The sequence below is a fragment of the Thalia democratica genome, chromosome 3 (genome assembly GCF_965202585.1).
Source record: "Thalia democratica chromosome 3, ktThaDemo2.hap1.1, whole genome shotgun sequence".
In the NCBI taxonomy this organism is placed as follows: Eukaryota; Metazoa; Chordata; class Thaliacea; order Salpida; family Salpidae; genus Thalia; species Thalia democratica.
In genome coordinates this window covers 14,695,689-14,722,213 of record NC_139167.1, presented here as the reverse complement: position 1 = coordinate 14,722,213, position 26,525 = coordinate 14,695,689, and the positions used below count along the sequence as shown (strand labels likewise).

The window sequence follows — 26,525 nt, the reverse complement described above, 5'->3', positions numbered from 1 at the left end:
GTGAAACTAACTTGATTAGTTTAAATCAACTGAATTTTACTTATTCAGTAAAAAAATTAGTTTCAACTTCAACTTAAATAATTTAGTATCAAAATATCTTTTGTGTTCAATAAGGTTTTTAGTATTCTTTTTGGATGTAAATTAAAAAAATGTTAAAATCTGTATGTACAAAAAACTAAAAGTGTAAGGTTAATGTACAAAAGCTACAAAACAATAAAATTTCATATTTATTTATTAACAGTGTTTAAAGAAGAAATGCTGGTGTGTGGACAACAATGGGTTTTATTTGAAAAAACTTTTAAGGAATTCAAAACAATATTGTGAATAAGGCATTTATTTAAAATTTTTACTTATGCTCAGTTTTAAGTTTAGTGCATTTCTTCACCATGCTGAAAATATTTTGTTTTATAAGTAATTTTAACTTTTATGCCTTAACACAGTTTTTATATTATTTCTCAACTCATTTTATTCGCATAAAAGATTACATTACTCGAACATTATTAAGTAAACAATTTTTAGTAAAAACAATTCTTTATTACTACATTCTTTAAAACAATACGATTTTGTGAATTAAGCATCAATGTATAACGTATTTATCATTTAACTGTTTTTAAACTAGAGATTAATTTGTTTATTGTTGAAAAATTATAAAAATACTGTTGAAATATATTATATATAATTCTATGTATTTGATCTTTTGATATGTTTTGTAATGTACTAATTAAAGGCCATTAATTGTTTACTTTTAAAGTCTCTTTAGATCGCAAAAACAATATTTTCAATTAGAAAAGTTAGACGTTTTTGATTTATTAATTAGAATAACAATCGAAATAATTTTACTTAGTAATCTTTAAGAAATTTTCGAAAAGTTTCAACTACTTATTGAAGTTTAAGTTTTAAAAACTGTGGTTTGTTTTTTATGTCAATACTTTTTAGTGTGTAATTTCAAACATTGTTCATAAATTTTTATTAATTATTCGTAGAATGGTTTCTAATTTTAAGTGCGACTTTTAAAAGAAAAGTACTACTCTTAGATTGAGTGTTTTTGTTTTAGTTTGTCATTTAAATTTTGTAAAAATTCTAAAAGGAAATAAAAGTCTTTATAGGTTGCCGCTTATTAAAACATTATTTATTACATTTTAAAAACATATATTATTTTTATTATTTAATTAAATCATTAAAAGAAAAAAGTTGAAAGTTTTAAGCTTTACAGTATAGTTTTAGCTCTAATGTAGTTATCTAAAAATATCCTGAAAGCTTTTAACGTCATGAAAAAGCTGTTTGATTGTTTATTTAATTGTTGTTACAAATACATTACGCCTATAATTCGTTGAAAATTTAGCTAAAAATAAATTGTTAATCTAGTGTAAACAACAAATATTTTTACAAATAATAAAATGAGGTCATATTTAACTTGTACTTTTGTTTTTGTGTTACGTATTAAGCTTTCTACTACTAACTTGTTTCTAAAAATAAATAACTTAATTTTGGAAAGGTTGTAAAAGTGTTTATTGTTACAGTTAGGTCAAATTTAATTTGATTGGTTTGTTTATTGTTTGTTTACAGTTTACGTACCTAATTGTTTTAACAAATAAAAAGCTTTAATGAAAATAAATATTTTAATTATCAAGAGCTCTTAATAAGATAAAAATAATAAAAAGGATATTTAAAAACATAACAGACTTGGTCAGATTAGTTTAAACTAATGTTATGACAAACTTTTTGTTAATATTATACAAAGTGTTTATAAACCAAATTTATTTAACATATTGACGTAGGAAGGTATAAAAGTTTTTTTTTTTACTTATTGGTAAACATAGTAAATTCTAAATAAACACTAATAATGCACTACTTTATGTTCTAAAATATTTTTATTCAATTCAAACCTAGTCGTTTACTTTTTGTTTTAAAACATAGTACTGACGCATAAAAAAATTCACCTAACACCATCTAAATAAATTAGCAACATTTTTTTACAGTTTGTATTAATATCTAAAAAACTATAAGTTTAACATGTTAATAATATTTTACACACTTTTTCAGTAAAAATCATCAAAATATCTTCTGTTTTAATCATCAAATTTAAAATATGTCATATTCAAATCTAAAATCAGTTTAAACTTAAATAACAAAATTAAAAGTTAAAAGTAATATTTTAAGGTTTAGTAAAACAAATTTATACAAAAATTACATTACAAAACACATTTTATTTAACCACTAAGATAAACTAAACTAAATAGTTTAATAATAAAAACTTCTTATTCATATTAAAATCTAGTTAATTCAGTTTTTAATTACCTTAAAGAAACACAAGTTCAATCAAACTGATTTTTATACTGTTTAAGGATATCAGAAAAGTTGTATAGTTTTTTACAATTATTAATGAAGTATCTTTGACTTAAATGAATTAAGTACAGGCTTTAAACTATACATTTTATGGTTTACATAAAAATATACTTTAAGTTATTTAGTATGTAAATTTACCAGACTTAATTTAAAATTAACTAATTTAAAATAAAAGTACAACTATGAAAAACAATTTTAGAAATGTTGATAAATTTAATATTTTTTTATGTACGTACAGTTATTATTTAAATATGCATATAACTTTATTTTTTGTACTCTGTTTTAAGCTAAACATACATAAGATACTTTCTAAGTATAACTCTTATTAAATTTTATTAAGTAAGTTATTTTTTTTTTAAATTTTTGCAAAAATATTTGTAATTGATTATAAATAAAATAAAATCATTTATAAGAAAATAATTAAGTATTAATCTAGTATTGTGTTACTGATTACAGTTAACTTACTTTAAAATACATTTGTTGGTTTAATTAAAGTAGAGTATTTTAGCACATTGAAGTTTGTATAGATTGATTAGCTTACAACTTTGCTGTAATTAGTAAGGTTTATAAACGCAATATGTCAAAATTGCAACAAGTCTTCGTGGCGCAATCGGTTAGCGCGTTCGACTGTTAATCGAAAGGTTGGTGGTTCGAGCCCACCCGAGGACGCTTTTGTGATTTTTAATTTTATTTAATAAATAGTTGTCTTTTTATTAAATGCTTGGTTCATAAAAATTATGAATTTTAAATTTAAATAATATAGTTAAATTCTTTTAATATAATTTTCTCCTAAACAGATTATTTTTTTCTAAATACTGGTACATTAATAAAAACTAGTGGAATAATGTTGTTTGTGTTTTAGTAAAGTTTAAGCAGAAACTATAAGTTGTACAGTTACATAAGTTATTTCCTTGTTTAATTTCTACACTAGTTTACAGTATTTCATTTTAGTTTTACATAACATAATGTATTGCTAGGACTTGTGTTAGTCATTTTATATTTTAGCTTTTAAATAGATTTATGCAAGTTTTATATTTTATTCGCGACCGGTTTCGGTGGCAAGAGATTGCGATCTTTTCAAGCAAAAATAAAATATGAAACTGCATATAACAATGGTAGTTAATTATACTGTTGTTTTTAAACTCCTCATGCGTGAAGAATATAGACAAAATAAAAATGTTGCGTATTTGAAAATTCGAGCATATCAGAGTATATTTAGGTAAAATTGATACTAGTTTTTAAAAAGTTAGATTTTTTCATTGATTTTTTCATTGATTTTTTGTTGACATTTGACTTATATTGGAAAAAAAGTTTTTTTAAACAGTTCTTAATTCAACTTAGATGAATTTTTAGAATTTTTTTTAGATAGTCATTAAATCCGTCTAAATTTTGACTGTTATGTTAACTTAACACAAATTAGATTTTGAAATCTTCAGCGACTTTGAGTTTTATTAATGTTTTGTTGACTCTTGGCTTAAAACCAAATTTTAGACAATTCTTAATTTCATTTAGATAAATTTCAAGGTATAAATATTTTATTATTATTATTTTTTTTTTTAAGAAAAAGTATAAATAATTTATTATTCTTATTATAATTTTTTTTAAAGAAAAGCTCTGGATTCAGTTTTTTTATTTTGACTCATTATATTAATATTAATACAATCCTTTTTTTTAAAAACTAGTACCAATTTTACCTAAATATACTCTGATATGCTCGAATTTTGAAATATGCAACATTTTTATTTTTGTCTATATTCTTCACGCATGAAGAAGTTTTTAAACAACAGTATAATTAACTAACATTGTTACATGCAGTTTCATATTTTATTTTTGCTTGAAAAGATCGCAATCTCTTGCCACCGAAACCGGTCGCGAATAAAATATAAAACTTGCATAAATCTATTTAAAAGCTAAAATATAAAATGACTAACACAAGTCCTAGCAATACATTATGTTATGTAAAACTAAAATGAAATACTGTAAACTAGTGTAGAAATTAAACAAGGAAATAACTTATGTAACTGTACAACTTATAGTTTCTGCTTAAACTTTACTAAAACACAAACAACATTATTCCACTAGTTTTTATTAATGTACCAGTATTTAGAAAAAAATAATCTGTTTAGGAGAAAATTATATTAAAAGAATTTAACTATATTATTTAAATTTAAAATTTATAATTTATGAACCAAGCATTTAATAAAAAGACAACTATTTATTAAATAAAATTAAAAATCACAAAAGCGTCCTCGGGTGGGCTCGAACCACCAACCTTTCGATTAACAGTCGAACGCGCTAACCGATTGCGCCACGAAGACTTGTTGCAATTTTGACATATTGCGTTTATAAACCTTACTAATTACAGCAAAGTTGTAAGCTAATCAATCTATACAAACTTCAATGTGCTAAAATACTCTACTTTAATTAAACCAACAAATGTATTTTAAAAGTAAGTTAACTGTAATCAGTAACACAATACTAGATTAATACTTAATTATTTTCTTATAAATGATTTTATTTTATTTATAATCAATTACAAATATTTTTACAAAAGTTTAAAAAAAAAATAACTTACTTAATAAAATTTAATAAGAGTTATACTTAGAAAGTATCTTATCTATGTTTAGCATAAAACAGAGTATAAAAAATAAAGTTATATGCATATTTAAACAATAACTGTACGTACATGAAATAATATTAAATTCATCAACATTTCTAATTTTTTTTATTCATAGTTGTACTTTTATTTTAAATTAGTTAATTTTAAAATAAGTCTGGTAAATTTACATACTAAATAACTTAAAGTGTATCTTATGTAAATCATAAAGTGTATAGTTTAAGACCTGTACTTAATTCACTTAAGTCAAAGATACTTCATTATCAATTGTAAAAAACTATACAACTTTTGTTATATTCCTTAAGAGTATAAAAATCAGTTTGATATAACTTATGTTTCTTAAAGGTAACATAAAACTGTATAGACTAGATTTTAAAATGAAGTTTTTTTGTATAAGAAGTTTTTATTATAAAGTTAATTAGTTTAACTTACCATAATGGTTTAAATAAAATGTGTTTTGTAATGTAAATTGTGTATAAACTTATTTTACTAAACATTAAAATATAAGTTGTAACTTTTAATTTTGTTATTTAAGTTTAAACTGATTTTAGATTTAAGTATAACTGATTTTAAGTTTGATGATTAAAACTAAAAATATTTAAATGTCTTTTTACTGAAAAAGTATGTAATATTTTATTAACATGTTAAACCTATAGATTTTAGATATGAACACAAACTGTAAAAATTCCAATTTATTTAGATGGTATTAATTGAAATGCGTCAGTAATATGTTTTAAAACAAAAAGCGAAAAATATTTCAAAACATAAAATATAAGTGTTTATTTAGAATTTACTATGTTTACGAATAAGTAAAAAAAATTTTTTATATCTTCCCACATCATAAATAAATTTGGTTTATAATTACTTTGTGTGTTTATAATATAAACAAAAAGCTCGTTATAACATTAGTTTAAACTAATCTGACTAAGTCTGTTATGTTTATTTGTATCATTTTTATTATTTTTAGCTTATTAAGAGCTCTTAGGTGATTAAATTATTTATTTTCATTATAGCTCTTTATCTATTTTAAAGATTTTGGTACGTAAATTGTAAACAAACAATAAACAAACTAAACAAGTTAAATTTGACCTAACTGTAAAATATATAAACACTTTTACAACCTTTCCAAAATTAAATTATTTATTTTTAGAAACGAATTAGTAGTACAAAGCTTAATACGTAACACAAAAACAAAAGTACAAGTTAAATATGACCTCATTTTATTATTTGTAAAAATGTTTTTATTTTACACTAGACTTAACCATTTATTTTTAGCTAAATTGTCAACGAATTATAGGCGTGATGTGTTCGTAACAACAATTAAATAAATAATCAAACAGCTTTTTCATGACGTTAAAAGCTTTCAAGATGTTTTTATAAAACTACTTTAGAGTTAAGCTTTACTGCAAAGTTTAAAACTTACAACTTTTTGCTTTAATGTTTTAATTAATTAGTAAAAAAAAATTTATTATTAAAATTAATGGTAAATAATATTTAATCAGCGTCAACTTATAATAAGTGCTATTTCCTTTTAGACTTTTTACAAAATTTAAGTGACAAACTAAAACAAAACACTCAATCTAAGAGTAATACTTTTCTTTTAAAAGTATACTAAAGTAAAAATATATATTTGTTGTATTTTATGTATTTAAACTACTAATAACTAACAAATTAATTATTTTTTCGCTAAAAATTTAATGAAATATTTTAGTGCAATTAAAAAATTTAATAAACTTAAATTTAAAAACCATTCACATCGATAAAAGTGTTTTTAAAGTCATAATGACGGTTACTATGAATCACTTTTTGTATTTTAAGTATGTTTAATATGATTAAAAGTTTTTTTATTCAGACAAATTAAATATGTTTGTTTATGGACAAACGTAAAAATTTTATTATCTAATCGGTATGTTATATTTTATATCTTTAAGATGTTTTTTATCTTTGTTTTGAAACAAAGTTGGTTAAAAAAGCATAGAAGTTTGAGATAACAGGAATTTTGTATTACACTTTACAATACTAAATAAACTCGTTATTCGATCAATTCTCTGCAGTTATTTTTAATTTCATTATTACTGTTACTAAAAATAGCTGTTTATCAAAAATATAAAATAGACTTTAATTTTATTTTAAGTTTCGTCATTTAAAAAGATATGTTTACATTAAGTAAAGCTTCTACACGACATAAAAGTTTATAGTAGTATTTTTTGTTTTATGATTAAAATCATTGTGCTTAAAATATTTAGTGTAAAATATATGTGTTAATAAAGTACAAAACGTATGACAAGTTTACAAGTTCTACAAAATCATAACAAAATCATACATTTACAAAATTAGATAAAAGCAACATTGTTTATAGATACTTACAGTATTTTCAAGCTATCTTTTAAACCTATGCTTAAATAATATTTCGCATCAATAAATAGAATATAAAATATTATAAATCACAGTTTTTTGAAATAAAATCTAGTTAATTGCGATACAAAAGATTAATGAAACTTTGATTTAAACTTAATGTTAAAACAATCACGCCAATAAAGCTATTTTTGAACTCATAATTACTACTACTACAAATTATTTATCACATGGAAAAATAAAAAATGTTTTTAGGTTCACCTAACTTTAGTATAACAGGTTTTTTTATGTTTAAACAACAAAAATTAATTGACGAACTAAAAAAAAGCATTTTAAAGTATATATATTTTAATTAAATAAAATAATTTAACTGTTTATTTTTTAGTGATAAACTATATTTATAAAAATTATAAAAAAAAAATTCAAAAATTACCTAAACTTGATAACACAATTTTACATAAAAAATATTAGCAAATTTATTATTTTGTACTTTGAAAAGTATGTTTTCTTCTACTTTAAACATTTTTAGTAATATTATCGATAAAAACTTAAATATAGATTACACTATAAAAATGATGGATAAAAAACTAAAGTTTTAAAAATTCGCTGCTCTAGATTAATATTTCTATACTCAAAAGAAGTATTCAATTCACTAACACAAAATTGTATCGATCAAAGTTTAAAAACGGATGTACGTTAACGTAATACCTGTGACGTAATAAAGTTATTTTCTTCTGATTGAAGACATTAATGGATGCAATAGAAACTATAGTATATAAAACTGTATTCAAAGATAATATGTTCAGTTGCTGCTTTGAAATAAGAAACTAGTTGAGTTCGAAACATTGTTATTGTTTTACTTTCGAACATGAGGTTATTTTTTTCAGTTGCCTTGATTTTGTTAGCTTTGAGTGCTACTTATGCACAAGGAAAAAGTTAGTTTATTTTTTGTTATTACATTAATGACGATTAAAGTTGTTTGCTGTTACCTTTTTGCAAAGCTATTACTACAATTAAAAATTTAAACAATGTTATAACCAATATTACTTACTTAATGTATTAATGTTTTTTTAAAAACATAAACCTTTTAGTTATAATTTGTTTTTAGTTTTTTCTAATTTTGATATGTGTTTAATAAAAAATTTAACTTTATCAAAAAAATTTTGAAGGTAAAAAGAGGGTAAATGTATGTGAAAGGAACAGAAATGGTCAATTTACATTTAATTGTGAACAGTTTAAAAACAAGAAGTATAAAGGTAAGTTGTTTTTTATTTAATTTTAAATTAATGTTTATTAAAATGCATTCATATTACTTTTTCAATGTAGGTCTTCTTTATCTCTTCTATACGAATCCTTGATTAAGTTTTTATTTATAAAATTAAGTTTAACACAGTGAAAACAAAATTACATTTAAAGAATACGAAAGACTAAACTATTAAAGTTTTAAATATAGTACTAGACACAAACTAAGTAATTATTTAACTTAAACGATTAAAGTTGTAAAATTTAAAAGTATAATTTTTAGCGTTTAATTTACAAAAAACCACTAAAGTTTTAGTATAACTAATGATAGTTTTAAACATCATTGTTCACAATTTTTTTTGCTGAAATTAAAAAAAAATATTTTTAAATGGTTTTTTATAAATCTGTTACATTTTAAATAAAAGTAAATATATATATATTCAGCATGTGAGTTAAAAAAAAAAATACACTTTATATTTATAAAATGTAGATTAAACATCCTGTCAACTAAATTTTAATTAAGTTATAAATCAAATTTTATCTAGTAACAACTTTGTTAAAAAAGATATATTCATATCAGGTCAATGCTACTTAAGACAAAGGTTTAGTTGCGGATCAAACAATCAAATTCTTAAATTAACTCAAGAAGCAGAAACTAATAAGGATAAAAAGGATAAGAAACAAAAAGATAAAAAACAGAAACAAAAAGATAAAAAACAGAAACGAAAAGGTAAAAAGGAGAAGCAAAAGGATAAAAAACGAAGAAAGGAAAAGAAAAAGAATTAGATTTATACAAAATTAATTTCTTGTTGTTTTGCTCTATTAAGTATCTAATGTAATAGTAAAAATAAAAAGTATTATAACTAATTTTTGACTATAAGATCAGAAAATTATATGAGTCGTAGTTTTAATATTAACTGATTAGTTTTAAATATAATGCAGTAATTTAAAGCTAAATACTATTTAATTACTTTGACAATTTTTTGAACTTTTAATTTATTAATACGTTTTATAAGCACTAACATGAAAAATTTCTCATACTTTTAAAACTTGTAGGGTTGTTTAAAATTGTTGTAAAAATAAAACTTAAAACGTTGCTTATGTATTTGATTTTTTTATGTCTTGTACTTAACATAAGCCATGTAATTAAACAAACCTAAAAAAAAAACTGTTTGTATTACTTTATATATCTGAATATAGCTTTATGAAGTTAAAACAAAGTAAGAATACTTTTAAAAGTAAATTTAACGATCCCCATTGAATAAAATTTATTAAAAAGAAAAAAGAAAATTTAGCCAGCTTTCTTAACAAAAAAAATTTTCAAATAAGTAGATGTATTGACAAATAGTTGAAAATACTAAAGAAATAGACTTTTTAATCTTTTCACTGCAAAATAAAACACATAAAATTTTAATGATAAAATGATAAACTGTTTTTATAAAGTTTCTTATAGTTTAACGTATTGATTGTATTACTGTAATAAATAATACTAAAGTAAGTAAAGCTTAATTGTAAGATAAATATATTTATGGTTAAAAATAGCCTAACTACATAACAATTAAAAAGTGCACAATTAAAATATCTTAAATTAAACAACAAATTAGTTTTTGTAGTCTCAGTTTTTTCCGTATTTTAACCAAACTTAAACTTTTAAGTACGCTTCTCACTAAGTACTTGTGACGTTAAAAATTAAAAACTTCACTTACTTGAAACTTGAATTTATATAAATCTAGCAAAAAGCTCGGAACTATCTGGATTAAAAATTTCAATTAAAACTTTTAGATGAGTTACTTTACTCGTTCATGTTTAGTAAATAAATAAATCTGTTTTTTTTTAAAGGATTCTTTTCAGTATTGTTTTAACAGTCTAAAAAACTAAACAAAATTGAATTAATATTCAGTTTGTAGAAAAAAAACTTTAATTTTACACCAGATGATTGAATCTTTATATTCAAAATCTGAACTAATATTTAGTTAATAAATATAAGACTTGAATTATTTTAATTACAATAAACGATTGTGGAAAGGTAAAAGTTAATTGTTTAAGAATAAAACTCTATAATCTTTATAGAAAGTTATACATTCCTCAAAAAACTTATGAAGACACCCCCTAATATTTTTAAATAGTCGTAAAATTTAAACATAAAAAATAATCATAAATCATAAAAAGTATAAGCTAGAGTCACAAAAAGAAAATAAATAAATATGTATATATATATATAAATGCCGTATAGTTTTAAATATTGTTTTCATGTATTAAACTTTAACGAATAAAATTTAAAAACTCGCTTTATAATGTGTTTCTAACATAATATATAAAAAACATAAACTATTTTAAATACAGACTATTTGAAAAAAATAAAAATTTGATCAGATTGAAACTCATCAATGATTTTAAATTTAGATTAGAATGAATTTTTAAGTTGTGTATATTATAAACTGTTTTTTGTTCTTAGTAATTTAAGTTCTAAATACAATATTGTTGATTCCTATTTGATAGTATTTATGTAGTTAGTATTGCATAGTTTTTGAAAAAAGTTAGCGAAATAAAAATAAAACAAATTTAGGTTTACTGCTAATAAAACATAACTTATTTAATAATAATAAGAAATAATAATTGTATTGAACAAAAACTTATCATGAATTTTCATATAGTTCTACAATTAAACTATTTTTAGTTTACTTTACTTCTATCTATGTATATATAACTTCGAACTCATAAACTTTAGAGTTAAATTAACAACATGTTAAGTAAAAAACGACCAACAATTTTATTTATTGGGAGCTTAAAGCTGTTTATTAAATGAAAAATCTAGTGTAATTTTTTAACGTTTTTCAACTTAAAGCTAGCTATTTTTTTAACCAAAGTGTTTCTGTTTTTTTGGTTTATTTCAAACATTTTTGTTTTATATAGGCAAATAAGTATTTTAGATAGAACAGAAGTTCTTTTGAATATATCTAAAACGTTTTATGTGAAACTTTACTTTAGTTTATGTTAAAAAAATCGAACAAAATGTTATTTTCAACCACTGTGAACAAAGAATAAATTAAATTTTGATAATAATTTGTTGATAAATTTTGTCAATTATTGCTTAAAGAATTTAGTACAAATTTGAACACAGCACGAAAACTACAAGCATAGAACACTCCGTCCGTTTGGCAAAATAGCGACGTAATAATCGAAAAAAGCATTAATTTGTTAGAGAGTTCTTTTTAATATTAAATTTTTATCATTTACTTCCACATAAAACATAAAACTTAAAAAATGTTCTCAAACTAAAATTACTTGTATATTTAAAGTGAAGTGTAAGAAAATAAGTTAGTTTTAAAGTTTCATTGAAACATAAAAGTGACGTAACAATTGGAAGCATCGACGCATTTAATGGAATGTAGATGTGTGAGAAAAAAAGCAATTTGAAAAAATTATGGTTGTGTGTATACTACTATTATACGGAACAAATGTTCCGTATATGTTTGTAAACTACTTATGTTTAACATTAATCATTTCAAATGTAAAGAAAAATAAATTAATTGGTAACTCAAATTAATTACACAAACAACAAAAAATGTATAAAATAATGTTTTTTTAATTTTTTGAATTATTTAATTCCAATAGAAAATGTTTCATATAGTTATAAAAGTTGTGAGCAAAACATCAAGTTTTTAGTAAAAGGTATGTATGTTTTACTTTAAACATTTTTTTGAAAGTTTATTGTTTAAAAAAACTCACATAAAAATATGAGCTTGCATTAACAACTAATCTATAAATTAATTGCTAAATTAAAAGTTAAAATATCCAATTATTGGTTACTTAAATTTTTTAACTACGAAACATGTTTGTCTATTGATTGCTATTTACTCAACAATTCAATATTTTTTTGTTTACTTATATTGTTTTGTTTTAGTATAACTCGAATTATTTTCAACTCACGTTATAACTATGTGTATTATTAGTAGCCTTATACCGTTTTATAAAAAAAAAATTATACTGTATGCAGTTTATTTACTTCGAAACAATAAAAGTAACGTTTTGAAATTTCAAACGCGCAAAAGTTATAAGCGATGCATGCATCTGACCAACACAGTGACGTAATAATCGAACAACGCTTCGAGAATCGAGACAACAGACTTTTTAGTTAAATTAATCTTGCTGAATTAAGAAATAATGTGTTTTGATTTCAAAAACAAGCGATGTTTTAAATCTTGAAAGCAGATATAAACAACTGCTTTATCATTCAACTAGATCATACTCACTCTTAAATAATAGAATATATGTATAATAAACAGATGTTATTTAAATATTTTAAAATAAACACTTTCAGTTTTCAACTTTGTTCACATGCTTAAATACAAAAGCGTAAACATCTTTTTTAATTATTATATAAAAAACAGCTTCATATATTTATTTAAATTAAGCTTTGACATAAAACACTACTTTAAATTTATTGCTGATTATGTTTACGAAAAACAAGCTTTAAAAAAAACTAAACAGTTATATTTTTGTTAATTAAACGCTAATTACTTATTTAGTTCTTTAAGTACAAAAAAGGTAAAAACACAGTTTTAAGTAAAAAATAAATAACAATAAAATTTTTATTTAAAATACTTGATATTACTTTAATTTTGGAAGCAGCTGGAATCACAGTTATAGTTGTTTCATTCTATTAAAATGCTTCTAATAAGCAAATTTACAGTTAAGAAAAACAATACAACGTTAATAAATAATGAAACGTGTTTAGTTCTTTAGTTACAAAACTGTTATAAAAGGTAACTATAAAGTTTTGAGCAAAAAGCTTAAATATTTCTTTAAAAACATACACTTAAATTTTAGAACCAGAAAATTTTAATTTTTGATATTACTTTAGCTGTAACCACTGTTTTACTAAATTATACTCAGACATAGAATATTTACTATATAATAAACTAGATGATATGTAATTTGTATGAGGGTAAATATTGTTTTTGCTAAATGCTTTATAGAAACAAAACGCCTAAACAGTTTTCTAAAGAATTCAAATGTTTTAAATTGTAGTTTGCAAGTAAAATACTTGTAATACAAAGAGCATAGTTTTAAACAATACAATATAACAATTAATATGACAGTGTATTTAAATTAACAATTAGGTTTGTTTTAGGAAAGTAAAATGCAATACTTAAAAGAAAAAGCTAAAAAAAATTGGCTAACAGTATAGCTTATAAAAAAAAGTTTCGACCGATTTTTTAGTTTAGTGGTTTTAATTAGTGATGTACCGGACTCACTATCCGGGTCCGGGTCCGGCCGGATATTGCCATTTTTGTCTGATATCCGGATCCGGCCGGACTCTAATTTTAAAAAAAAGTCCGGATCCGGTTCCGGCCGGATTCTAATTTGAAAAAAAAGTCCGGGTCCGGTTCCGGCCGGATTCTAATTTGAAAAAAAAGTCCGGATCCGGGTCCGGCCGGATCCTAACAGAGATCCGTAAGTATTATAATTGTTAGAAGTTTATTTAAACTTTGTAGTAAAATACTACTAAATAAATATATGTTTTTTAATCTTGCCACTGCAAAATAGAAAAAAGAACATTAGTTTTAATAAAAAATTGCAAACTGTTTTCAGAAAATTTCACACACTTTAACCTACTTATTATATTAATTTGTTATTTTTATGTTGGAAAAATTAAACATTTAATAAGACATTAAGTATTTTTAATAAAATAAATGAGCTAAGTTTATTAAACAAAGTTGTATATGAAATTTGTCTAAAAACCTTCCTAACGTATTATTTATAAAGTAATCTAACAAAATATATTTTTAATATATTTTTATACTTATACTATTCTTAGAGTATTAATGGTTTTTACGAGGTTCATTTTTAGCATGATTTTTTATTCGGATAATTAGCATATAATTGTACATAGAACAACAACGAACAACTAGACAAGTTTTATATGTACTTATTGTAATATTTATCAAAACTTTACCAATTTAAACAACTTTTAGCGAAAGCTCTTAATGATGATAAGCAATATTTATCACAACAAAACAAATTAATAGTTAAAATTGTTAATCAGCTAAATTTAGAAATCTATTTTGGTGTAAAAACTTTGCAGCGATCATATAAATAGAAGTTGATCAGTTATAACTTTTAGTGTTAAATATAATAATGTAAGTTTAAAATAATTCACTATTTTTACTTGAAAAAAATATTAGTTATTTTTACTAATTAATCTTAACCGTAGCTAATGAAACTTTAATTACACCTAAAATGTTATTTGAGTTCATTGTTAAAACAAATAACGTATTTAAAACTGTTTTTAAACTCTTAACTACTATGTGTCGTTTATTATGTAAAAAAGAGATATCTACTTTTTGGGAAAACTAAGTCGGTTGTCATAAGTAAGCTTAAATACACTTAAATATTCTACAATCTTATAAACATAGAATAGTTACTCTACTTCGGTATTTTCGATAAATTTTTTTAATAATACAAAAATTTTTTTATAAATGTTTTCTAAAAAACGAGATTAGTATGTATTCAACTCTTAAACTTGTTTTTAAACAAAAACTTCGATATAACATTTGCATACGACTTCATTTCTTATAGCTTTAGCTGTTTCCAAGAGCTTTTTCAAACCGGAAAAAACAAGCTTGTGCAATACGAAACCAACTAAATATTTTACATAGCGTCGAATTTTGTGAACTTCCTGAATTCGAGGTTAGGTTTAATCTTTTTAAAGTTAGTTTCAAACTCTGAAATAACTATTGAAATAGTTGTACTAATATAATAAAAAAGTTGATGAGTTTTAATATTTTTTATAGTTTTAATGTATTTGAAAACTTAGTTGTATTTTTTTAGTTAGCACATAATTTGTATTGGAAGTTTTTAGTTTGAAATTAAAAAAAAAACTATTTTTTCTTAAGTATAAAATTAGAATAAAAAGTTTTTTATAATGTAATTGAAGATAACTTAACAGCTTTTTATTTTGATAATTTAGAAAGTAATTAAGCATTTTTAAATGCGCCTCAAACTAACTTTATAACCTAATTGTACAAAGTAAAAAAGTACAACTAATTAAAACAATAAACGTCTCTTTTTATATCCAAATACTAACAAACTGTTTATTAGTTGAGTAAAGCCCCTTTTTTGTGCAATGTACTTCCCAAGTTGTTCTTTGCTCTTCATAAACCTTTCTCTGAAATCGTTGGTGTAAAATACATGGAAACTGTGAATTTCAATTAATAAAAAATATTAAAAATGTGCCTAAAGTTATATTTATGTCAAACATTTTTATAAACAAACTGCTCAGAATTTTTTAGCAGTCAAAAAAAAGTTTAATTAGAAAAACATTTACTTTTGCCTTCGAAAATATTTTAGTGATTTTGTTAGAAGCACGACCAAATAGCATGTTGAAGTAATTTTTTCTCAAAGTCCTGTTTAGTACTGTATCATCTCCAAATTTACTAAAGTATTCGGGCCTCCAGTTTCTTATCAGTATTAAGTTTTTCATAAACATTTCATCAAAATACTCATTTCTCCAATTCGTGCCAAGTTTTAAATTGTTTTCTAAAGTTGTTCTATTAAAATGATTTTCGCTCATATTTCTGCTGTAAATTATATTGCTTCTAAGTAGTTTTTTGAAATATCTTTTTCTCCAACTTTTTCTGTTTGTTATATTGTTACCAAGCTTTTCTATCATGTACGTTAGTTGTATTGCGGATTTTGTTTCTAAGACTTCTGAAAAAATATTTTAAGTTTCAAAAATAGCTGGTAAGTTAAAAAAAAATTCTTAAAAAAAAAAATAAATAGTTTAGTTATTCATTATACTTTGTTAATAAAGACACAATTTCAGTTTTTATTTAATTATTTTTAGTTGTTTCTTTTGTTTTAAATTTATTAACATTTTAATCTGACTGTATTACATTAGTGCAACACCTAAACACTTTTATAAACGTAAAATTAACATTTTACATTAACTTGACCGGAAATAATTTTTTTCTTTGTTAAAAAGCAATTGAATCATACTTTTCTGCTTTGATTTTTCTCTTTTAACAACTGCTTTTTCAAATTGCTCCCTACTGAAATTTCTGCATACATAACTACCAGGGTTATTTAGGTCTTTCGGCAAACATACCTTCTCAGCATCACATTTGTATTCCATCGAATCACATGTAGAGTTAGCTAAAAAATAATTATTAACAGTTGTCTTGGATTGTAAATAAAATTTCTAACTTGTTTATAATTGTTCAATAATTTTCAAAAACTAATTATATTAATTAGAAGTTAAAAAAAAGTAAAAAGCATAAGCGCTAAGAATTAAATTGCTCTACAAATTTTATCAAGATTCTTTAATTTAATATAAGCTGTTTCTATATTAACAATAGAAGTATAAGAGTTCTACATAACAAAAAAAAGTCTTCAATATTTGTTTACTTTTGTGACACTTTCAATTAAAAACACACCTTCTACATATTTTTCTGTTTTTGGTTTTGCACTTGTTTGTGTGCTGTACACAGCAATTATCAAGAAAATAAATTTGAGACGCATATTAAATCTGTATTTTAAAAAAATAGTAATGTCTTTCGTGAAGTAATTTAAAACAAGTTTAAAGTGTTACGCTTAATTATTAATACATGTTTATGTTTTGTTTATTTTCTTCAAAACTTTTAAGTAGAACTTATCTTAAACTTGAAACATTTTAACCTAACAACTAATATAAAAACGGTTACATAAAACTTAAAAATATGTTATTAGTTCTTAAAATCATTAAATCATTCATTGTTACTTTTAATAGATCAAATTCAAGAGCGTGACAAAAAAAAAGAATATATAAAATCTAACATTTGTATATAAACAAACAAAAAAAAGCTTTTAGGTTGATATCTTTGTTTTATTTTATAATAGTCAGAAAATTTTGTGTTTTCACTAAATACCGAATAAATTGTCACAAACTTTATACAATTGTAATAATACTTTTAATTGACAAAAAAATAACAAAAAAAAATCATTTAAAACATCAGACTTCAAAATTAGTTTTTTAAGTTTTAAGTTATAACTTTGTTGGTGCAATGAAGTTATAACAGTTATAAGTGTTTCTACATTTGTTTGCAGAACTACTTATAATCGTTATAACTTCAGTCCAACAACAAAGTTTGAGTAATAATAAGCGAAGTACTTCCTTATTGGAAGAACTGTATGTAAATTATCGCTTATATACGGGACTTTTTCCGGAGGATTCAAAATTGTTCTTAGCCGTAAACATCGCTTTTTCGAAATATTTATGTAATACTTCTTCACTTGTATATCTGTAAATAAAAGTGTATGTGTTTGAATTATAATAAAAAATTACGTAGTATAACGATCAAAATGTGCTTAAAAAAAAACTTATTTAAAAATAACCTAATAAGTGTGTTTTCTGTATTTATATGAAATATAATGTAAAAATTATTCAGCTAAGGATAGTTAATAATTTTATCAGAAAAAAAATTAAAACTAAACTACTGGTGTTTTTAAAAATCACACAAATTTATATTATTTTTTAGAAAATATAACCTACTTTTTAATATAATTCAAAATCGTTAAAATAAAGTTTGTATAACTTAGTTTTAAAAAGTTTCTATATACAGAATATCATTTATTGTTTTAAGTATTTTACTTCAAGATATTTTATATTAAAAAGTGTACTAAAGTTTTTTTTTGTATAAGTTTTTTTAAAAACTAAGCTTGTTATAATTTCTATATCAAGTTCAAGGTAAGAAAATGTTACCTGATGTTTGTTCATTGCTTTAAAAACGTACAAACTTATTCTGTTTTATTATGAAGTGTAACGCAATGGAAAATTTAAAATTAACATTAAATTTGACAAGTTTTATACACTAAAAAAAATTTATATTCAATCAAAGCTGAACACTTTTGTATTGAATATGTTTATATCCAATCCGTTGTATAAGAAGCATGTTTTTAAGAGTGTTTATATGTTTATAAACCAAAAACTTTTATAATATATATTTTTTTAACTGAAAAACAACAACTTTATAAGTAAAAAGCATACCGCGTTTTACGGCTGTTGTTGAAACTTTATTTTAAAATCAAGTTTTCTAAAATTGGTTTTAAACGTTTTTATTTAAAACTTTTTTTTATTTCTACGTGATACTCTAGTGTACTCACAAAAAAAAAAAGAATTAATATAAATTAAAATTGCATATATAAAACATAAGCCAAATAAACACTAGTACTGTGTTTTGATAATTTTATCAAAAATAGATGTTTATATAAAAACACATACAATAGTTGTTTTGTAAAATAGAAACAAATATATACTTTTTTGAACTTAAACTAACTATTTACTATAAAAATATTAAACTGTAGTAAACTAGTCCAACAGTAAAGTATAAATATTTTCAAATAACAAACTGCGTTACTGGCCAAATATATATATTTTTATCGTTGAAAAATATTGTGACGTAACGATAAAAAACTCCCAATTTGTTACACTTTATTACAAACAAATACTTCTTCAAATATACATAAATGATTTGAGTATAAATTTTTATCATTTTAATTTTGAAACAGGTATAGTGCCTGTTAAAAAAAAAGTATAAAAAAGTCATGTTAGTTATAAAAAGTTACCAAAACTCAACAAATTATGTTGTTTAAAGTTTAAAGTTCATAGTTTTTTTCAATATTAAGGGTTTTGTTTTCAACTGCAATAAACATATTTAAAAGTATTAACTTAATAAATGATGTTTGCAAAATCAACGACATTTCGATAAGAATTATATTTACAACAAACAATAGTACTAATGCAAGTTAAATTATTGATAAACAATTAGCTATAGTATCTAGTTAAATTTACATCAAAAAAATTATAATTTTGTTTTTATTTTAAACCTTTCTAAACAGTAAATTTGTTTTATAAAAAAAAATCAACTTCTTGAGTAAACTACGTAGTCAGGTTTTGATAAATTGTTATTTTTATGATTAAAAAAAATTTAAACAAAGATTAAAAAAAAAGCACAATTCTAATAGTGCAGTATAAAACTGATACATTTGTAAAATATATTTTTAAATTAATGCTTTTGAATGTCTACTACATTAAAGAAACTCAAAAAACATTAATTTTGTTTCAAGTTGACTAATTTTATTTTCTAAAACTTAACCAAAGTCTTAAAATGAAATTTTTATTATACCTTTATTAAACTAGTTCAAAAGCTTAAGCGTAATTTATATAACTTTAAACTAAACTTATTTTTTTTGAGCTGTATTGTGACGTAACCATAATAAACTCTTGATTTAAACGCAAGTCGACATTATAATATACAGATATGCTAGTTGATCGATTACCATTTTCATAAGAACCTTATTCATTTTATTTTGAGCAGGTACAGCTGCTGTTAACATCAAAAATAAAAAAAATGTTTGCTTTTTGTTTTTAAGTAGTCAAGTAAGATATTTATAATACAGGTATTATAAAAAGTAAACAGTGAAAATTCTGGATCTTTTTAATATTGCAGCAATACAACTTGAATTTAATTTAAATGGTAAAGTTACCCAAAAACAGCATGTTTTATTGTTTGAAGTTATCATTTTTATCGATATTACGGTTTTCTATGTAAATTACAAAGTTTTAAACATACTAAATAATTTTACTTAATTAAGAAATTAACTATTCAATAACTAATCAATGTACGTTGCAATAAGATTTAAATATACTGTAAATAATAGTATTGATGTAAGTAAAGTTGGAAGCAATTTAAATTCAAAATAATTAAAGTTCAAAAAACTAAATCTATATTGTAGTTACTTTACTTTATTACTGTAAACATTTTGAAAAAAAAATTGGAGAGAAAATATTTTAAATAAGAAACAATAAGTTTCATTTTCAAACTACAATGGTTTGTTAAAAGCTTGCAGCATTTACATATTCTACTTAACAGTTTTTAAAACTAATTTGGATAAAATTTTACTTAAAACTTTTTGAAACTTGTACAACCGTTATGTTTTTAGAAAAGAATTTACTTAAAATCAAAAAAATTAGTTTAGTTCGTAATGTGTTTAAAATAGTTAGTAGAAATGTTTTCTTATGTTATTATTGTTTAAATCGAAAAATAGTTCACAGAAAAGAATACTACTAATACGGTTTTATTTGAAATCTTGCTAGCTAAACTAGTTTTTGAAAAAAGTTTTTATAAAACTTTAACAGTTAAGTACAGAAGATAAATACAGTTAAACAGACAGCAATATCAATAAAAAGAAAATAATTTATCAAAACAGATTTTCAAAATGTATTAAATAATCAAGGTTGTTTTAAGGTCGTAAAACTCTCTTTTTTTTAATTCCAAAAATACTTTAAAACTGATTTTTTAAGTGGTTAAAAATAGTGTTAATTTTCGAACTTTTATACTAACATTTCTAGCTTTTACTATTTTCCAAACATTTCCCATAAATTTTTGCTATCTGTTTGGTTGTATCGGATATGACTTTTTAAAATAAGTAATTGTGTTTTTAAATGATTTGTTTTTTGGTTTTTAAGTAATTAATATATTTTTAAAATTTTGAAAACAACTAAACAAATTTATGCGCTTTGTATTAAGCAATTTCCAAATAAGCTAATAAATTTCAGTGATAGTTTTTTTTTATAAAAAATACCTTAGTTGATTAATATCTGTTTTTTACACGGTATATATCATCAAAAAAATCACTGAAGTAGGAAGTAAAGTAAATATCAAGATATATTGACAAAGAAAAATTTAATTAAACTTTAAAATATAAAATAACATTTTACAGAGTTGTACTTTTTATTTTAATTGTCTGTAACCGAACCTTTTGCCAGTGTTTTTATTTGTTTTACAAACATCAAGGTTTTGTTTTTCTAAAAGTTATAAGAAGTAGTCATTTTTGTTATGTTATGAATAAAAAGTATTTACACTGATGTGTTTAATTTAAATGACTGTACAACGTAAATAAGACTAGTTCAAAAAGGTATTTTAAAATGACATAGATTTAATACTTAAAGTTACTTCAATAAATATAGTTGTTGTTATCTCAAAAAATAGGCCTTGACTGATACAGTAGGCTGTTTAATTTTTTTTTTTCAAACTTATTTTTGAATTGCTTTTTTTTTTATCAAAGTATTTAAAACACACAGATATATGTTTTTTAATACTATTAAGCCAACTACGTAATACTTTTTATTTTAAATAGATTGAATTTTAAAATTAAAAAGGTTAACTCACTTGCAAAAGAAGTGCTAAGAATCATTATAACTAAAAAAGAATCCTAAAAAACCTTCATAGTTGTATCTTTTGTGAAAACATTAAATAAAAATGAAAATACCATTTAAGTACACAGATAAAATATAATAAACTAGTTAAAGTTACAATCTTTTTTACTTATATCATCTTTGTGATTATAAAGAAGTTTTTTTATTTGGTATGATTTCAATTTATTTACAATTAAACGCGTAATTATTATATAACTTGTGTCAAAATAAGGTGAACGATAGATAATTTTGTTGTATAATATTTTAACTGTTTAACAGTAATTTCTTCCATATAAATCCAGCTATTATACATTTAATAAGCGTTTATGACAAGTTATTACTAAACTAAGTTAACTGTGTTAAATAAAAAAACCTTATGCAGTTTTATAACTTAACTTTTTTAATAAAAGTGTAGGCTAAAGAAGAAATATAATATTTGCTTAACGGATCTGTTAAAAGTCATAATATTTTAATTTATGTAGTTATTTTCCAGTATAGTAATTATGTTATTTAAGTAGTGTGAAGTTATTACTAACATTTACTTGAGTGTCTGATTATTATACAGCCAATTGCTTATAACAAAAAATTAATTAAAATTTTTCAACAAAATTTAAAAGCATGGTTACACTTTCGTGTACGCAACGTTTTATGAAGCTACTTTTGTTTAATACGCTAATTGCATTGAAAATATTTGCCAATTTTACCAAAAACAAGTAAAAAGAAGATGTATAAATTACTAGTTTTTGCAGTTGATAAAATTACATTTACGAACTGTGCATGTTAATTATTCATGTTTTGTTTTGTTTGAATTATTTATGTTAAAAAACTATACACAAATTTTTTTAAATTTTTTTTTAAATACGACTTTAAACATTATAAAAAAAATCATTATTAAAGTTATAAAACTTAATATAAACAATACTACCATAGTTTTACACTATATTTTAAGTTTTGTAATGTTTTACAAGTAAGAGCTTAAATATAGAAAGATATGAATATCAAAAACCTTCAAAGGAAAATCTTTTAGGTAAACTATTAATGACTCAAATATTTTAAGAAACGAGTCTAACTACTGATTATAAAGAACGTAATTTTCTTTTAAAGCTTAAGAATACATGTTTGTTGTTGGAAAAATGATGTTTTTGTCCGCTGTTTAACTGTTTTAAAAGCTAAAATGAAATACTTATTAAGAAAATATTAATATAATTTTGCTTATTTTATAATGTCCTTTAAGTGTTAATTTTTGCTATTAACGTAAAACACTAGTAGCTTTTTTTGCATGCATCATAATAAAAACATGTATAAACACTATTAACCAAACTACGTCATACTTTGTGTTTTAAGTAATTTTTTTTGAACTAAAAATTAATAACAAAAAGTTGTTTTTAGCTAGTTTATTTTTTACTAATAGTAATTGTAAAATGTATCAACGAAACAGTTTAGTTTATCAAACTTTATTATTAATTTATATTAATTTTTCGTTCAGTGTTTTAAAAGCTTTACAACAAAATGTATTAAATTGTTTTTAATATTGTTAATTGTTGTTAGTTTTTTTGTTTTGATATATTTTACGATGTAAAACAAAATCAAAAATATATGGTTAAAAGCAGTAAGAATTTTAATTGAAGTCGGCTTCTATTATAAACAGTATATTTTTATATTTCTTCTTACTCTTTAACATTAATTTAAAGCTATTTTTTTTTATATAATTAATAAATTGCTAAGACAAGATTTAATAACTTCAATCAAAACAGTTGACAAAACTTGATTTAATATTTTAAGTTGCTTATACCTCAAACAAATTACCGAAAAAATAAAATTAAACAAGTATTTCGAACTGAGAATCTCGTAACGACTTTAGTCGTAAACTTTAGCTGTACTGTGACGTAACAATTGAAAACCTCCCATATTAAAGCACCAAGTAAAATTTAACACCTAGACAGATTGTTATTGAGTCGATATTTAACTCTGTTTAAAATACAGCCTTTTATTTGTAGCGGTTGACAATTCCGTATAAAATTACATGTTTTATTATTTTTGCTTACTTACTATTGCTTTTTTTTAATCAATTTTTTTTTACTTTGGTGTGTAGTTTGATAACAGAACAATCTCCCTATACATTTTTGACCATAATTATTGAACGCTGATTTCTAATCGTCTTTAATAAACTTCTTTTAGAATATATAAATTAGTAATAAACCGTGAACAGTTTATCATTATTTTCTACTTGAAAATCAAAAAATTTTGATGTTTAAATAAAGCTATTTTATCATAAAAGTTATATAAAATCATCATTTTTAAAACTATAACCCCTATTCGGGTTTCTGTTAGATTTGATTATAATAATGATGTAACGATCTAAAAATCTCCAAATAATAATAACGGATTAGTAACACGTTAAACATGAATGTGTAAAAATAAACAAAATTTATTTTTTTTTATAAAGGGTTAAAATCGTACTCAAACTTTTCAAATTTTATTTATTTTGTGAGGCAACTATGTAGCTTAAAAGTATTTTTTATAAATGTTTTTTATTTTCTACTTTTATCCATGTTTTTAAATCTAATTGATTTCGCTCGAATAATATTTAACACAGTTAATTAAAACGCTGGTATTTTATCTTAATTAGTTGGTTCTCTTAGTAGTTATTTCTTTATTTCTTTAAATATTTGTTACTTAACTAGATTATTTAACGAATAAAACAAGGTAATAAGTTTTATAATTTTGTTTGAAAACAAAACATTTAAGTTTTAGTTTTCTTTTATTTAAATACTTTATTTTTGGAACGTAAAATTTAAATACCAAAGCACTATAAATTTGAATTTTTTTTTAAGTTTGATCGAAAAAATAGTTATTAACCGTTTAGGTTGTTTATTAAGCTGTAAAAAGGTTAAAACTTGGTTAAATTTTTTAGGTGTTACTTTTTACAGCTTTGTTTGAATTATTTGGAAATATATGTTTAAAAAAAAAAAAAAAAAAAAAAAAAACATAACAAAAAACTAAATTTAAAAGTACTTAAATTACTTTAGAAACTTCGTTTTCTTCAATTGATTAATGTACATTTCACTTAGATAAATATTTAGTATAAAAAATATTAAAAATGTAAGTTTGGTTAAATAAAAATTATATTCAGTCAACTTTAAAACTTACAATTATTTAATTTAGCTACCTTTAACTTATTTTGTTAATTACCGTAAAAAGTGTGAAAAAATATTATTTTACTCTGGAAAAAACTACTAATTTAGAAAACTAACTGTAGTATATATAAACAGTTTTATAATTTTTTCCAGATTATATCATTTGATTTTAGCAAAAAGATTAACCAGATAAAAAGCTTAACACGTAACACAAAAATAAACATAGAACTTAATTCTGACTCCATTGTATTATTTGTATAAACGTTTGTAGTTTACGCTTAAGTAAATTGTTTATATTTAGCAAAAGTTTTAAAGAGTTATTGGCGTAATGAATCTGTTTAATTAATTACGAATTTAACTGCTTGTTCAATTCGTTAAAGCTTTCAGGATATTTTAGAAAGCTACTTTAGTAGTAGAAAATTACTGTAAAACTTGAAGCCGATTGTTTTTTAAATTTTAAAAACTTATAATGTATTCCTTTTAATGGTTTAGTTAAAAAGTAAACAAAAACTAAAAACTGTTATTGTCTTTAAATTAATAATAAATAGTAGTTTGATAAGCATAAGCCCTAAAGACTGCTATTTCTTTTTAAATTTTTAATAAAATTTGAAGTAAAAGTTATTATAAAAAAACTTATTTTAAAGGTAACACTTTTAAATGTAAAGTAGAATAAAAAAAAAAACATTTGTTGTATTTTATGTATTTGAAATATTAATCTTTAATATCTTTTTTTGTTAAGTCTGCATTATAAAACGTTCTATTTAGCAACTAACTATTTTTTTAACTTCAATAATAAAGCAATTTACATTAATAATACTATTTTAAAATTCATAATTCAGTTACTATAAATCGCTTTTTACACTATAAATTATTTTGATAAATAATTTTAACTTGGTTTTCAACTTTTATCTTATTCAGATAAGTAAGGTACGTTTATTTATAAAACAAAAAAAGTTCATTTACCTAATAGGTTTAAAATAAAATATGTATTTAATGTGTTTGTAATTATTTTACTGTTTTAAAAAGCTTACAGGTTCGAGAAAAAGAGTAAATTTAAATTACAACTGAAATTTTATTTAAACTCGTTATTTGAATAATTCTCTTCTGTTATTTTTTTATTCAATACTACTTATACTCTTAATAGAAAAAAAGATATAATTTTCAGGTAAAGTTGCGTATTTTAAAATGATATGTTTACATTAAGTAAAGTTTCTACACAATACAAAAGTTTATAATAATATTTTTTGTTTTATAATTAATAATTTTGTTTTTAAATATGCTAGTTTAGTGTAAAACATCGGTAGTATAAAATTACAAAGGTATGATGAATTTATAAGTTTCATTAAATCATTACATAACTACTTAATTACGTAAGTAGATAATAGCAATAAGATTTAAAAATGAACAGTTTATTTCAAACTTAACTAGCATTATAGGTTTATAACGAAATATTACTTTTAAATTTATGTATAAATACTACTTCGCATCAATAAATAAAATCTAAAACTTTATTAATTCGCAGTCTAGTTAAATTTTAAGCTAAAGTTTAAAACTTTATTTAAACTTAATGTTTAAAGAAATCACACAATTA

At 22.0% G+C, this 26,525-nt stretch overlaps 1 protein-coding gene and 2 non-coding genes across 3 annotated transcripts; 2 read left to right on the top strand and 1 right to left on the bottom strand.

Moving 5' to 3' along the window:
* The first annotated feature begins 2,941 nt into the window (after nt 1–2,941).
* Nucleotides 2,942–3,015, top strand: Trnan-guu (transfer RNA asparagine (anticodon GUU)). The gene has a single exon. It is a non-coding gene; the product is annotated as a tRNA-Asn (tRNA).
* Nucleotides 3,016–4,590: 1,575 nt separating this feature from the next.
* On the bottom strand, nt 4,591–4,664 carry Trnan-guu (transfer RNA asparagine (anticodon GUU)). The gene has a single exon. It is a non-coding gene; the product is annotated as a tRNA-Asn (tRNA).
* Nucleotides 4,665–8,129: 3,465 nt separating this feature from the next.
* On the top strand, nt 8,130–9,705 carry LOC145831895 (uncharacterized). Its single transcript, XM_082939248.1, has 3 exons — nt 8,130–8,253; nt 8,488–8,574; nt 9,141–9,705. Exons 1-3 carry the CDS (start codon nt 8,187–8,189, stop codon nt 9,344–9,346), a joined length of 360 nt encoding a protein of 119 aa, XP_082795374.1. The 5' UTR covers nt 8,130–8,186; the 3' UTR covers nt 9,347–9,705.
* Nucleotides 9,706–26,525: the final 16,820 nt, after the last annotated feature.

Coding starts and splice junctions, on each gene's coding strand:
- LOC145831895 (XM_082939248.1), top strand. CDS start 8,187: ATGAGGTTATTTTTTTCAGTTGCCTTGATTTTGTTAGCTTTGAGTGCT. Junction 8,254..8,487: donor TACTTATGCACAAGGAAAAA/GTTAGTTTATTT, acceptor AAAATTTTGAAG/GTAAAAAGAGGGTAAATGTA. Junction 8,575..9,140: donor TAAAAACAAGAAGTATAAAG/GTAAGTTGTTTT, acceptor TATTCATATCAG/GTCAATGCTACTTAAGACAA.